The 15,756-nt window shown below is 41.4% G+C and overlaps 1 protein-coding gene across 6 annotated transcripts in view; it reads left to right on the top strand.

The window, feature by feature from the left end:
* The window catches only part of FSTL4 (follistatin like 4), a 359,281-nt gene that overhangs the window by 313,228 nt on the left and 30,297 nt on the right, over positions 1-15,756 (top strand). For all 6 annotated transcript variants that reach the window (XM_068959795.1, XM_068959798.1, XM_068959793.1 and 3 more), the window contains 2 exons: positions 1,816-1,982; positions 15,424-15,544. In XM_068959795.1, the coding sequence (XP_068815896.1) occupies positions 1,816-1,982; positions 15,424-15,544 (288 nt within the window). The remainder of the gene's footprint in view (positions 1-1,815; positions 1,983-15,423; positions 15,545-15,756) is intronic.

Below are 15,756 nucleotides of genomic sequence, written 5' to 3'. Positions count from 1 at the left end.
CAGTGAGTACAGTTTGTAGCACACTGAATCAACTTCTTTCTTAGATGGAGGGATTACAAGGCACAAGCAGGCTTTGCACCAAAATATTCACAATCAGCTGATAGATTCGTGTGTTAAAGTGAATCCTGCCAGGCTTCCTGAGGCTACTGACAGGGACCAAATGTTTTAGTTAACAGGCTTAACAGATGTATTACTCAAGAGATATTAAAGCAGTTTTTCTGATAGGGAGTATGAAAATAGATGGAAAATGATTTTTGCAAAAGTGAATGCTGTTTTTTTTTTTATTTTTATTTAGTGCATTTCCATAGTGTAAGCCAGAAAAAGAGTGTGAGATTTTCCCACCAAAGCTTTTAACTCATAAGGCAAAATCATATCTTAAGCTGTGAATTGACCTCATGAAACTGGGCGTTTGGAGGCACTGAAAGTCACCCCTTCATCAGAGGGCCAGAAGAAAGCGCACATACCGTTTAAATCTTACTAATGCACGTACCATTTAAGTGATTCCCAGCTCTCGTATGGGTCTTCACGGAAGAAGCAGAGTGTCCCCCTGGTCAGAGTAATTCCTCCTGATGCAGTGCCATGCAGAGCTCGTCGGCAGCCATGGGCTGGAGCAGTGTAACGCCGAAAGAGGTGTGAGCGGTCCCCATTCATCCTAGCGGGCTATTACCTCGAGAGACGAGTTTTGAGCATTTAAATGTCACATAGTTTCAAGGCCTTCTTGCAAAAAACATCCTGTGAATGATAAAATTGTGACTGCTGCAATTTTGACAATGCAGCTTGATTGCCCTATTGCTTGCTCACTGTTGCTGAAATGCTTAATAATGACTATCTGCAGTGACAGTAATTCCTACATCAAATGTCTTACCTATCTGTACAGCCGCACATGGCAAAATATGCAGACACATCTTTATGAGCATTGGCCAGAAGAAAATGATGTGACACTGATGTGGTTTCAAAGAAATAAAAAGGCCTGCTGCCTCAGGCTTTCTTTCTTTTTTTTTTTTTTTCTGTATGGTACATATAAATCGAAGTAACAGAATTTTAAAATTTAAATAAAGTACAGGAAGGCATCTCACTGCTTAGTTTAGAAGAACATCTGTATCTCAAATGCCATATGTAGTTGCATTTGGTAAAGGTGTTGAGAGTTTTCTTGTTTGCTGGCTTCCTAATATTTGGGCCATTTAAAACTAGGCTAATTTCTCTTTCAGTGATAATATTCTTATCTTAATTCTGCTTCTTCAGGAAAGGAACATGGCTGACTCATGTGGCTTTGCAGAGGACTTTGGCAGGAGTCCTCTACCGACACAAATTAGGATGGTTTAAAGCAGGAAAACCCTCACCTTTCCTTCCCGTCCCTGCCCTATGCCTGAGATGGCAGCAGGAGACTGGGTTTGGACCTTGCCACCCCAGTTCATGACTTAGCACCCCAGTTCGAACAGCCAATATGTCCCTTTGAACTGAGGTCACCTGTGAGCTGATGGCGGTTGGAGCATCCCTTCTGCTGCCCCTGCCCTGGGACACCCACCTCAGGAAGAGGGCCTGAAAAAGTCCTAGATGTTGCAGCGTGGTTAGCCAGAAGACATCTCTTGGTGTCCCAATCCACAATTACCATGGCCATCTGAGGAAAATGATCTAGGGAGTTTGGCTATGGCACCTTCAATTGCTATGCTTCCTACTTTGCCTTATTTTCTAGGGTATATCCATCTCTGTGCCAAAAATCTTTCAAAGTTATTCGTGGATCTGGGAGGAGGGCAGACGGAGGGGAGAGAAAGGGGAATAGGTTAATAATACCATCTGCTTCGTTGCCTTTTGCAGAGGTGGTTCGACTTAGCCTGCCAGAAGAGCAGAAGATCAGCGTCACCACCGTAACGGTTGGTCTGAGCACCGTGCTGACGTGCAGCATCCGGGGAGCGCTGCGGCCCCCCATCATCTGGAAGCGCAACGGAGTCGTCCTCAACTTCCTCGATTTGGAAGACATCAATGTAAGACCTGAATTAGTCTTGTAATTTTCTTTTTAGAGTGCTGAATGTGACTTCATTTAACAGTTGATGGTTTTAAGGGAACAGTTTTATTTCATTATTATTATGGAAAATGGAAGCTGGCATGATATGTTGTTTTTATATGAAAACATTTAAGGAACAAAAGTGAAGCAACATAAGCATCTGAGAGTACGGATACGAAGAATAGGGTAATACAGAATCACGACTCAGTGCAGTGATAACCCAGCAATTACTTAGCACTGATGCTTCATCCCTCATTGCTCGCTGAGTTTGGTGCAACCAGTGGTCCACAGGCAGCAACCCTGGAAACCCCAGTGGAAACGAGCTGTACAAAACATGTACTTCTCAGATATCTCATTCCCAGTACAACAGAATGGGTTCATCCAGAGTATGAAACACTACACCTATGATTGGCAATGAAATCTCTCCTGCATCTAAATCAAATAACGCATTTTTTTCAGTAGTCCTCCTATTTCACTTGCCCTTCAGCATAGTCTCATCTTATTCCTCAGCTACTGTTTTTGATGAGCAGTTTAAAATACAGGATTATTCAACAGGGAGTGGCCATACCCTTGAAGGAAGAAAGATGAATCTCTAACTCGCACTGCTGGTCTGATGTGTGAGTCATAGTTTGTGGTAAAGACAATACCTGAATAATGGCATAAACTTGCTCATTTATTTAATAACGTCTGATTATGGAGAGAGTGGAAAGTAGTGTACAGAAAATATGGTCTCTATTTCATTTCTCTTTGCATTAAAGTATGCAGTAAATCAGGTTTTATTTTAATTACACTACAGCAAGAGCTGATTTATATTTTTGTTCAGCTCTTGTTAATTTGATACCCACTCAGTTCAGAGTTGTTACAGTCAATAATATAGCTCCCTAAACTCTTGTGTATCCAGGATTGCTGAAATGTGAAAAATCTTTGTTCTACTCTTCTACATTAATACATGAAAATTACAGCCTATGGGATAGGAGTCTGCCCCGCAACTTAGCTTGTAACCGTTGACTGCCTCAATAGGAGAATTCTGTGCCCTGTATATAGGTGATTATTATAGGTGTTTATTGTATGCGCAAATTCAGTAATTGCACCCATCTAAACAGTCTCGCCTTTCACCGAAGCAAGTATTACCCTTTTTGAATACAATTCCTGTTGCCGTTTGGAACATGACATTGAAATGCAACATGAATCCCGCAAGCACCCTGCTCTAATGCTGGCATGGGAACATAAAGGTGCAATAACGAAGACGCGCTGGATTGCAGAGCTAGCCAGAAGCTGCGTACCTGAGCTGATTTCTTATCGACATCCTTCAGTGCCGTGGTGAGAATAATGACCTTTGGGTCACTGGTATAAAAATACATGGAAACCTGCCCAGATGGGATGCTCAGAATCAGGCTTACACTGCTTCACTGTGGGAAGGTGGCATACCAAAGCATGCACATGGTTTAACCTAACAGCTCACTGCCTTTACAATCTCGTGCAAATATTCTTTTTAACAGATCTATTCCTTGACACAGATTAAGCATAGTAAAGATTACATTACAGATGGCAAAGCTTTTTATGTTCCTTATATATCACTGCCATCTGTATTCTGGTTACTTCAGGTGACACATTTTGGGGATGATGATCTTTACCTCTTTCGCTGTGAGCAGTCCGCAGGACTTCAGGGCTCGGATATATCCTCTCACTCCCCATCAGGGACGGGAACCTCTGTGTTTGAAGCGCTTGTTACTAGCAGGGGCAAAGGGATGGTCATTTGAAAGTGAGCTTATAACCGTGATTTCCATTCAGAAACACTGCACTAATTCCTGATCTCGGTGCAAAGAAGACTACAGCAACAAATTAAAAGTCTAACCTATTCCTTCACTGGGTAGAGCCATTCTTTTCATTTGGGTGAATCACAAGCTGAAAAAAATCCATACTCAGGAGATACTAGCCAGGTTAATCTGCAGTGCGAAAAGTTCACAGAACGTGCTTGTGTTTTGGGTTGATTCTGGTGAGCAAGATGGATGTACGAGCAGCATGTGCTTTGAGGTCTGCAGTGTGGAAATACATGGAAACCCGCGCACCCAACTGCACAGCTTGGTTTGGGTGGCAACAGACAGTTCAAACTTTCAGCCTCTTGTAGGTACGCAAACTCGCATTAAACCTATTTAAAGGCATTGGTAGCAGGAAAGTAAAGGCAGTGTGCTTCTTAATATACTTGAAGTCAGTTAATTAAATTACTTCAGTTTTCTTTGTGTTTGCCTCAAGCAGAAACTCAATTGCATTTCTGCTTTTCACAATAACGTTAGCAATTTTGCTAATTGGAAGTGCAACAGGAGATTAATTGCACCTTTTTAACTTCAAGAAAATCCTCCCTGCTCCTGGCACAGCGGTAATCACATACAAACCTACAGGATATTCATGCACTTGGAAAAATCCTCATATTATATTTCAATTAAACTCTTTCTCTTCTAAATGCTAATGCTTGTGCAGGAAATCAAATGAAAATAGAAGCCCAGTTCTGAGGAAAAGACAGAGTCCTAAGAAGTCACGAGTGCAGAACAGCAAAGGCACCACAGAAGAGTCCTCTGCTGCTTTATTCTCCCCAGATTCGTGACAAAGGTGTTATGAGGCTGGATGTGTTCCAAACGCATCCTGGAAGGGGCAAAAACAGTCAGCAGAAACCTAGATAATCCTGAATTTACACAGAATTGAAAGCCTGAAGATTAATGTAAAGCCTGGTTGTTTATGTGCTTTACTTAAATCATTTCTATGCGGTATCTTGATTGGCAACAAAATAATAATCACTTTTCTTTGCTCTTTTAATCAGAAGCTTTCATAAGCAACATATTAAAAATTGTCTTATCTTATCTGTTAAGAAGTCTGTTAATGAATTGTCACATACTTATTACAAAAGAGCCGTCCTAATGACACATGTAATTAAATGATTTTTCTTGCAAACATTGAAGATTGCTCTTAGCATCAAAGTATTATTTTTCCATAAATTATCCATAAATATCATTTATCCATAATAAGCACCTTTGCCTCTATGCTTATAAAAAGCAATATCAACTTTTCTCATGAAGAAAACAACTACAGTGAAGTCGAAACCGATGAGATTGTGGTAATTATAAATGGATAAGTGAGCACAAATTGTGAATTGGTTAAAATATGTTATCCTTCAAAATAATATATTTTTGCCCCCCAGGAACGTTCAGTATGTTTTCCCAAATACGTAATTACGAAGGCGTTCCTCATTTTGGAGTTATAACAAACTCCTTATGGAATCAAAGGTATTGATACGGTATTTATAGCATATTGTTTTACATGCTTTTTCATCATCTCTACAGGAACATATGTGAATTTATAAACAAAATTTATAAAAGAAAGTTTATTCTTCAACAGCATGGTGAATACATATGCAAACAACAGAAGAGAGAATATAAGCCTAACACAACAAATGTGACAGAACGCAAGTGGATGAGAATGTGGTGGCTTACCAAGTATAACATGGGTAGCCAAAACATAAATTCATGACTGTCTTTCGTTATTGCTTTCACGTTAGGCTGTACAGTTTAGCTCAAGTCTGTGTCAGGCCGTTAGTTCCAAAGTATGCTTTCCATTGCACGTCGTTAAAACAGAGGTTTCTTCATTTCTGCTGATGCCAGTAGAATACAGTGTACTTGCTCTCTTAAAAAAAAATCTGATGCAGAGACGAATGCAAGACTCCACAGTCAATTCCCGCCTGGTGGAAGGCGCACCAGGGAGTTCCAGGCAGAGAAGCTCGAGTCCTTTGCACCTAGTTTATTGCTTGTCTTTTTATTGGTTTGAAGAAAAATCAATTATTACCTTAAAGAGCTTGTGCCCAGGAGTTAACAAAATGCAGCGTATCATTTGTTTCCTTTTGTCACTTGCGTATGTCAATTAGTTTATCTTGCAGAAAGTAAAGTCAGAAGTTTCTAGTGAGAAGTCCCATGTGCAAAGTACTTGAATAAACGTCTTGAATGCTGCTTTCCCAAACATCCCCTTTAACCAGCTTCACATATATTCAACTGTATATTGCAGTCATTATTACTTTTATCAACCAACTACTAAAAACAAATCCCTCATATTCCGTATTTATTTTTTTCTTAGCCTGTTGGACCGCATGCCGTGCTGGTTGAAACGCAGGTGGGTTGAAGCTGTGATTAGACAAGTTCAGGGTCAGGTGAGAAGCTGCTCGGCACGAGGACAAAATCACCGGTTCAGGAAATCACTGAGCTGTAGCTTAGTGCCCCACCGTGTCGACGTAGGCTCGCCCCATTCCCTTACTTTTTCTTTAAGCGTCTGCCGTTACCTCCTGGCAGAGAAAAGGAGCTGTGTTACAGAGACCTTTGCTGTCACCTTTGGCCATTCTCGTGTTTGTTAGTGCAACGTGAAAAAAGTAGTGGGCTCTGCTGTTGCAGGAATTCCTGCCGTTATCCGCGACCCCGGGACACTGGAGCTGCGCAGCCTTCGCTCGCAGGTCTAAGTCACTGCTCGGAAGGGAAGCAGTGATTCTCTTTTCCAGGCAGGTTTTCCTCCTCTGTGTCAGCACTTCGCTTCAGGAAGCATTACTGTTTTTCACTACAGCGGCCCTAATAACCGTTTCTGAGAGCAGCTCCAGAAATGGACCTTCAGAGCATCCCCTGCTTGAAGACTCAAATGAGTCACCAACATTTTTTTCTAGGTCAAGACTGAAGATGGGGTTCCAGGATGACAGGCAGAAAATTGAAGGAGTTGCACCATATAAATATGTGGGGGCACAGATCACTTGCTAAATCATTAATTGCTCATATTCCACATTCCTCTATGTGCATGGGAAAATTCATCACCTTGTCTCCTTATTTACATATTCATGTTAATGGCCATTTTCCATGTATAACTGTTGGAAACCAGAGCAAATAGCCTACTTTTAAAATACAAGTCACTTGGATTAGATTTTTTATTAGAACAGGCTGTATGTTGATGTTTTTAATGTAGTTTCCACTGTTAAATAATAAGAAGGTCATGTGTGAATAACCCCGCTTAATACCCTACTAATAGAAATGAGGCCATTAAAATGATCAAACCCTGTGTCATCCTAGATGTGGCAGTAATATGGTGATGTGAGTAAATTACAGGAAGCTGTATATTTAAAGCCAAATTTTTTCTGTTTAAAATCAAAGTTTAAGAAATTGCACAGTACTTACAGTGTCTTAGGTCTTTGCAGGCTGTAAAGCTGGAGGTTAAGTAGAAAATTAGTACTTACTGAATTTTCAGAATACATAATCTCTCACTTTGCTATAATAAAGATCACAGAATTTGTATCCACTTGGTGCCTTCAGGGGCATATCTCATTTAGGGGCCACAGAGTGAAGTTTATTGGTAATTACTGCAAATGCAAAAATACCTTCCCAGAGACGATATAGTTGTTGACCTGGTCCTAAATGCAAAGTAGGGTATAAGGCTTCACCTTTCTAAAATCCCACGTTTGGGGAGGAAGACATTACCCTTAAAAGCATGGGTTATTCTTGTTTTGCTTGATTTTTTTAGAGGCATATATGGCATGTTTTTGAGAAATCTGGGATGTTAGCTCTAACTCTTCTGTAGATGGATTGCACGTACTTAGTCTGGGTGTTACACCAGAGAAGCAGAACTATAAATACAACGTGGATCTTCTAAAAATGAAATAGAAGAAAGGAATGAGGCCATAAAGCCATGTGCTGTGAAGTACGAAGGTAACTATGCAGGCATACTTAAAAAATGCATTAGAAGACATTGGAGAATTTGGTGAATTAGGACTCACTGAAGTCAGTTGTGATCTCCAGTACTTGGTCTTACTGGTGGAGCTGATAATTGAGTTAGCAGATCAAAATCTGTGAATCCGAATTAGATGTCTCGGTACTACAGGGAGAAGATTGCAGTTTATGAATACATTTTGCTCCCAAGATTGGTACTTGCCTGTTCAGTCATGGCCCTTGCTTTTCTCTGAAATGTCCAGTAGATCCAATTAATAGTAATATTTTACTGAATCCTTGGTGTGCTCCTTCCTACCTTCCACCAGTAGCTCCAGCAAGAAGACCTATTATTGATTTGCCTTGTCCTCTTGGGTCCATAAACTTCTCAATATAGGAGAAGTTATAGTTATATAGGAGTCATCCATTCTTACCCGTATTACAATTGCAGAACTATTTTAAACATCCATTTCTGTATGCTTTAAGCCAGTAACTTTTTTAGCTCACGGCAGGCTTATGTTGTGCTAAATTCTTTGAACAGAATAACAAGAAAAGACAAATTAATACCCCATCAGGCTGTGTTTGCAATAGTTTTCTGGCATTTGCTTAAGGCTGAGTTTTTCTCCATGTAAATTACTAAAGTGATAGCATGTGTAAAACCAAGAACAAATAGTATTAATGAAGCATAAGTTCTCAGCGTGTCTCTGGAAATGAATTATTGAAAGGACCAAAGAAAGTGATTTAAGAGCCCATGACTAATTTAGTTTTTATTATTTTTATATGAATCACTCATGAATCTATTGTCAAAAAGATCAGAGACATTTGATTAGTGTGGAAAAATCATTTTCAAAGTGATAGCCATTGTTGTAGGTTCTGCATAATAACAATCTCATTAAATGCTTGGGTACATTTTGTTTTAAAATCCTGTAAACAGTGTCAGAGAGAGATTTCTATGACTCTGAGGATCAGGCAAGCTTTTTTAAAGTGAACTAGTTGATAAATTTTAATCACTGTAGTGGTTACCTCCAACTAGTGGCACCATTCCTTTCTCCCAAGTGGAAAAACCCGCCGGCTAGCTGAGTACAAACCAGGGGTAAGCCCAGAGGGTGAGAGATCACCTGCTGTCCCACCTCCAAAATGCCTTTGAAAGTTTAACCACGCACACTATTTTCTTGCTTTTCTGTGGCACTTTGCAGAGGGCAGGTTGGGTGGTGGGAGGAGGCAGGTGGGATCGTTAGCGGAGGTCGCCGCATTGCCGGGGCTTGACTCCAGCCCTCGGCAGCTGCTCCTCTTTACTGCCAGCGCTGTCAGTTTATCATCATCAAATGAAAGAGCTATAGGGCCTCCTCCATTGGCCTTTGGGCAGGTGTTTATCAGTGGCTGGGCATTGATGTGGTTATAGTCAAGGACAGTAGAAGCTCAAAGATCTGAGGTAAGAGGAACATGCAGGGTCCCCCCCCTGCCATCCTACAATGCCTAAGGGGGGGCAGGAACATGAGAGGTGCTGGTAGGTAGGTGAGGTGTTAGAAATTTCTAAGGGGTTTTTGTCTGGTGTCAGCTATGTTGTTAGCATTTGGTTCACAATTAGGGTAGTTAACAGTATATATGTTCAAAATCCTGTGGTGTGCTTGGAGCTTTGGTATGCAGTGGGGGGGGGGGGGGGAATTACCATTCCTCTGTGCTGCTGGATGGAGCAGCAGATCTACTTGAGTGTGGGCAAGGGCTTTGCAGCCAAGCAGTGCTGCACAAGCTACTCTCTTTACTGATGTTCACTGGGGATGTTCCAACTCTGTGAAATTTCGTGGGGTTTTAACCGGGCAATGGGCTGTTCTGGCATTAGAGGCTCAGCAGTGGGAGGCCAAGCTGGAGACCTGTGTGGCTGTGTTGTAACTGGGCTGGGATGTTTACTTGATAGCCTCATCCCAGCAAAGATCTGGTTCATGTATGCTCAAACAGGTTTGGTTCATGCAAGTCAGATCTATGTGGTTATGTAGTTTATCTTTGAAAACTTAAAACTAACTGATCTGCAGCAATTTAAGGGTGCTTAGCCTCGTACAAGCCATGTGTAAGGCTTTTGTACCCTTTTTTGCTTTTGTGTTACTGGTATTTTTCTGTTCCTTCTTCCTACGTATAGGTCTAAGGCAAACCTTTCAGTCTTTCTGTCCCAGATAACTGGAAGTCATCCTAAGAAATAATGAGCCTCATCCTACCATATGCTAATTCCTCTTTATACTAAGACTGCCTGGAAAGCAAGAATTCCTCTTTGCCAAAAACTTAAAGGGTTTTGAATGTTTCCACTCTGTGTTGGGAACAAAACCAAGCCCTGTTAGACTGCTTCATGACATTAGAATACTGGCATCGTTGATGGTTGCCCTCTCCACGTGGCCCGCTGCCTTCCCAGGGCTTGCAATGCGAGTCTCAGGAGTCCCTCCTTAATGCCTGTTTCCTCTCTGCTGCCTTTGCTCTTTGGTGTCAGAGCAGATCTGTGACATTGCAGTCGCATGCTGGATTTCACTTGAGACAGAACGCGAACCAGACTTACAAGCAATATGCAATGTTTTACACATTTGTAAGCGTGGTGTCTTAGAGCTGCAGCAGATTGCCTGACCGGTGAATGCATTAGCAGGGAGGAATGGGATAAATAAATATGAAAAATCTTCTATTTGGAGAGACCGATGCCTTGGGTAATTGGTAGTGATGGAAAGGAAATACAGTACAAAAAAGTACATATCCATTTTCTAGAATCTGCTTTGTTATTTTTTGAAATGGACTGTGTGTGGTAGTGACTTTTTTAAGATTACTGTGTTCTTATCAATTTAAAATGTAGGGTGGTGGTTTTTTAATCTTGAAAAGTTCAAATGTATTCCCAGATCACTTAATCAGCCCTTTATTTGAAGGGTAACTGCAAGACATAAAAGAAGCTCATGAAGGGCAGAGAACTTATGTTCTCTCTCCCTTTCTGGAATAAGAGACAAACGGCTGGCAAAGTCAATTTATCATCTGTCACTAGCTGACCTTATCAATTATGAGAATTTAGAAGCATAGCTTGCTGAAGCTTTTTTCTTTAAACCGGAACATATAACATTGTTTTAGGATGAAATCCATAAAATGGAGGTGATGAGCCCTGGAGGTGATGAGCCCTGGAGTCGTTATCAGGCCACTTTGATGCAAGCAACATCTCTTTGTAGGTGTTGGTTTCTGCCTCTTCATATATTTCTATCGTGTCTCCTTCTTCCCTTTCTTAAGAAGATTCACCTTCAGTGGTAACAGAGGAGAACCATGTCCCAGAAGTTACTTTTTTGCTCTGCTTCTGGTTGCCTATCCTTTTTCCACGGGACTTAGTCTAGTACCTCATGGTTAAGAGTACAGCTGCCACTTTCAATGATCAACTTGCTGCAGAAATACTTCTTCCATCTCGCTTCAGATGTGTCTTTGTCCTTCTCGGTTTACACCTGCCCAGGCCAAGTGAGAGTCAGTCCTGCTTCAGTAACAGTTTAACTAGACACAAAAATGTCTTGTCTTTGAAGTTCAACATTGGGCACTTCTGTGGGGCTGGGAATAGGGTTTTTCCAGCTCCCAGCGGGATGCGCAGCAGTCACTGCGGTTCCTGGGCAGGCCTGAGATACTGTTCTTTAAAGCTATGATATTTTTATGTTAGATCACTTTTTTCATAGTTTTATATAGTTTTTATAGGTTTTTACTGTTCCCTCTGACTCCTTCCAGGCTCATGGTGACTTGGAAACCTGGCTTTACAAGCAAAAGCCTACTAAAAATGTCAAAGCACACAGAAATGTTTCTCCTATTTTCTTTCAGTTTGAATGCTCCTGTTTCCTCTGCCTACCCTTCCTCTTCCCTGCCACATTCTCCCCAGGAAGCCTCCATGTACGTATGTTGGGAGGGATAAACGTACACGCTGGGGCTGAGAGTGAGCTCAGGCCTCAACCGTAAAAACGTTTTGTGCTGAGGAATTTCTGAGCGCCTTTTCCTCAAAGAGCTCTCACTTGCGTGAAGTACTGTTTTGACAGGAGAAAGGCCCTCGTGGACCTGCATTTTGTTCTTGGCTCAATAAAACCGCATGCCGCAGCTCTGTGGTGTTACACCCCATCGAAGACTGCTTTCAGGCATCCTGAAATGCGAGCTAAGCAATATGAATTTGCACCGCTGCTAATGGAGTGGTAGTGGCAAGAGAGGCACCTGAGCAGCTCCTAGGAGCTCCCAAAGCTTGTGCAGCCCTAGAGGACAGGGAAGGGTCCTGGACCCACAGCAAAGCTGCAGGGTGATGTCTCGTGGCAGGCAGTGGTCTCAGGACCCCTGGCTGAAGGGGTGTGTAAAAATCTAAAGAGTTAGAGACAGTTAAGGAATCGAAGACTCGCTATTTCCTGATGCTCTCAAGCTTGGATTTTTATATTGCTTCTAAATGTATAAGGTATACACAGAAGGCCTGTCTGCATAAGAATGCCTGCATATATATGAAAAGTGACTGTGAAATCCTAATGTACTAATTGTATCCACAGGGAGAAACCATGAGTTGTGATAAATAACACGAGTCATTAATTTGTTGCAGAATTCAGTATTATTTTTATTGTGACATTTCAGTACTGAACTCTAATTTACTAATCACTTTTTTCCTTCCCCAGCCTTTAATACTGGTCAAAAATGTTCTTATGCAAGCTTACTTTGCATGTGCAAGTCTTCATACGCACAAAATATTTTCCTTCTGTGCCTGACGTTAATGATATGTTGTTACCTCAAACATGATTGACAACCTTCTCTAAGTGCTAGAAGTCAGAAGATAGTTTTTAAGTCATAAACCATGCTTTTACCAATAAAAATTCTTCTTTCCAAGAAGAATGTATTTGTGAGGAAGAGAATAATAATATAATCTTACATCTGTTTGTTTTTTGCAAGGCTCTTTACTTGTATTAATACATTTGTATGCATTGGAAAAAAACAGATCGTCCATAAAAAGACAATTACAGAATACAAACCAAGCGTTCAAAACAGTTTTCTGAGATATCTTAAAGGAAGCAACACACTGAAAACAAAATATTGTGTTGTCCTTTTTTCCATAACTCCCTATAAATCATTCCATAAAAGTAGCCATTGTAGCTTTATTGATCTAAATTCAATCTGAGTTGTATTGTGATTAATTTTAAAAACTGTTATTAAGTACCCTTCACCGTATGCATTTTCTCCATCTCAAGCAAATATTATTTTAACAGGGCTGGTATCTCTTCTCTTTGCAGTTATTCATGCATCTTTGCTTTCCAGCAGGAACCTGCTTTCCAGCAGGAATCTAGCTGACCAGAAAACAGGCAAATTCTTAAAAATTTGAGTAGATGGTTGCAATAGCATATTAGGCAGTTTATTTCGTAGTCTAGATACCAAATCTGCCAGACCGACAAAATGGCAGGAATATCTCAGATACTTTGGATGATGGATAATAAGTTTCATGGATGTCTGTGGATTTATTCTCATTCTGTATAATTCTACGTACATTTGCCCTTTTCCTTAACAAGTCTCAGAATGAGTTGGCTGCTAAGATATGGCGTTGGCTATAGCAGAGCAATATAGAGCCAATATTTTGGCCAGTATTTGTGCTGCAGTCGGGGTCAGAAGTCCCAGGGACCTCAGCCTGGCCTGAACTCAACGGTTTTAAGCAGGTAGAAAACACTAATAAGTCCCCAAGGAAACAAAAAAACCTCAGAGGGCAGGAGAGTGCTGTTGAGGAGGGCTGTCAGAGTGGCAGCACATGCGGTAGGGTCACGGATGGCAGAACCAGAGTGGTTACGTCCATGGTTGTCTCTGTCACCTCTTGGATCAAGGTCCCTGCTCTGGGAAGAATAAGCCTGTTGGTCCTACCTGTAAACTCTTTTGCTCTTGATGTTTCTTCTGTTTGCCTTGTAACACTTCTGTAAGCTAAAAGAGTTGCTGCTCTTCCCTTCTGCCATGCCGCTGCTCGTCTGGGAAGAGAGGCCTGAAGACCTTTCTTTGCTGCCACACCGAAGTTCCTGGAGAATATTCAAGAGCCAGCAGAAGTATTGCCACATCCATCCCATACTACAAGATATGGGCTACGCTGCCCTTTCCTTTAAGGGCTGACAACTGGCACTGCAAGCTTGCTTCAGGGTCGCAACTTCCTTCAGAAAATGTTCTAAATGTCACAACTGGAAAGAAAAAATACAAGCTGTAAAGCAAGCGCACCCTGAAAAGTCAAAAAATGGTGGGATACGGAGAGCCCCAAATGGTGGTGGTCTGGAAAGCAATCCATCCAATGATCAAATGGCTCTTGTTCACAATTTCTGACCACATGGCAGGGCTGGCAGTAATACCCTGGGCAGTGGTGCCTCCTTGTAGTGTTAAACCTGCCCCAGGGGGCAGCAGGAGAAAGGAACGGTATAAGCCACCCGCATGCATGGATTCCTGTTCTCCATCCCCAAAGAAATGGGGAAGAAAGTTTGAGATCCAACCAGCAGAGCAAATTTGTGTTCCTGTTTCATGCTGTCCATCCTGATATGTTCAATTATTTCATGCTGTAAGAGCTGGACGGCGAATTTGCAGCTCCTCGTAGCACTAGAGCGTTGCGCTTCTGTTTCATTCGTGATGGCTCTGGGAAAGGATGGTAACAGATACAGGTTTGGGTAGGGACTCTTGAGATACACCCCTTAATGCAGACAGTCTTTCTGTAGACACAGTGGAAATGTAAAAAATCCAAGGACTTTTTTCATTAGCAGAAAACCTTTGCTATTCCAACTAGTCAACATTTGTCCTATTGTCTTGAACTGCTTCATGCAGCCCTGATTATAAGTTGGATTTCACTGTACTTTGCCAGTGAAATTCTGTGAAGAGTTTTATTTAGCATGCTTCACACGTGGAGCTAATTGAAGAAAAATCATTCTTCAAACTCATCAACTGTGGTTTTTAAATGCATCCTTCTGGGTTTTCATAAAAGTAAAGCATTTTAGAGCTGCAGAAGTCTGAATGCTCGTGGAATACCAAGAGAAGCTCCTTTGTATACTGGTCCATGCCATAGGACTTTATTTCAAATTATAGTTAAGAAAACTAAGCAGAGGCCAAATGCCAAAACCTTGGTAATAACTTACATTTTCCCTATCTGTAATCAAAAATAGAAGTAAAGCCAGAGCAGATGTGAAGTAGTAACAGCACAAATCAAAGCAGGTTGATTTGAAGTTGGTTTCTTTAATAAAATGCCTTTTCCCCTCCTCTTCCTTGTCTCCTATCTCGATTTTCTGACATAACTGATAAGCGCGTTCAGCTCTTTCTCCTCAGCTCTAGAGGTTACAGTGCATTTTATAAGAATTGGCATAGATAAAGGAAACTGTAACCCACCCAGAAGTTAGTATTTTATACATCTCAGGTTAGCAGGTAGATATTACTGAATTTCCCCATAAATTAGGTAGCTGGAGATTGCTATCTTTTTATGTGCAAAGAGCACCTTTTTAACAACCAGCAGAAAAGCCCGTATTGTCAAATGAGTTACTCTGCCTTACTCTTAAATTGCTGCTCATTTTCTCCTGCGTGTTGATTTATGAACTTTAAAACTTGCTGTTCAAAATTCAAGCTGTGTTCCCAAGCTGCGATGCTATCATAACCGCTGAAAACGTAGCCTTCCCTCGCGTGGTGCTTAAAATATGTTTTCCAGAGTAATAAGGCCTCTTTCCTGTCTTTTGTTACCTGCAGGATTTTGGAGAAGACGATTCCCTCTACATCACCAAGGTAACAACTATTCACATGGGCAATTACACCTGTCATGCCTACGGCTACGAAGAGCTGTATCAGACCCACATCCTTCAGGTGAATGGTTAGTAAATGGCATGTGTGACAATCCACTGCAAATGTGCCCGCAAGCAGAGTTGCATGTTAATCCCCAGCTCGCAAAGAAACCAGTAGCCCCACGCCAATTTTCTTTTTTGCGCCAGAGCGAGTGCAGCTAGCAGTTGCCTCCCTTGTGCTATCGCACAGGCAATCAAAAAGAAAGGTAGCATATATAGGAGGCGTAGATATCACTTCCTA

Source organism: Struthio camelus, chromosome 13, assembly GCF_040807025.1.
Source record: "Struthio camelus isolate bStrCam1 chromosome 13, bStrCam1.hap1, whole genome shotgun sequence".
Classification (NCBI taxonomy): Eukaryota; Metazoa; Chordata; class Aves; order Struthioniformes; family Struthionidae; genus Struthio; species Struthio camelus.
Note: the sequence above shows the minus strand (reverse complement) of the source record. Positions and strands in the feature narration are given on the sequence as shown.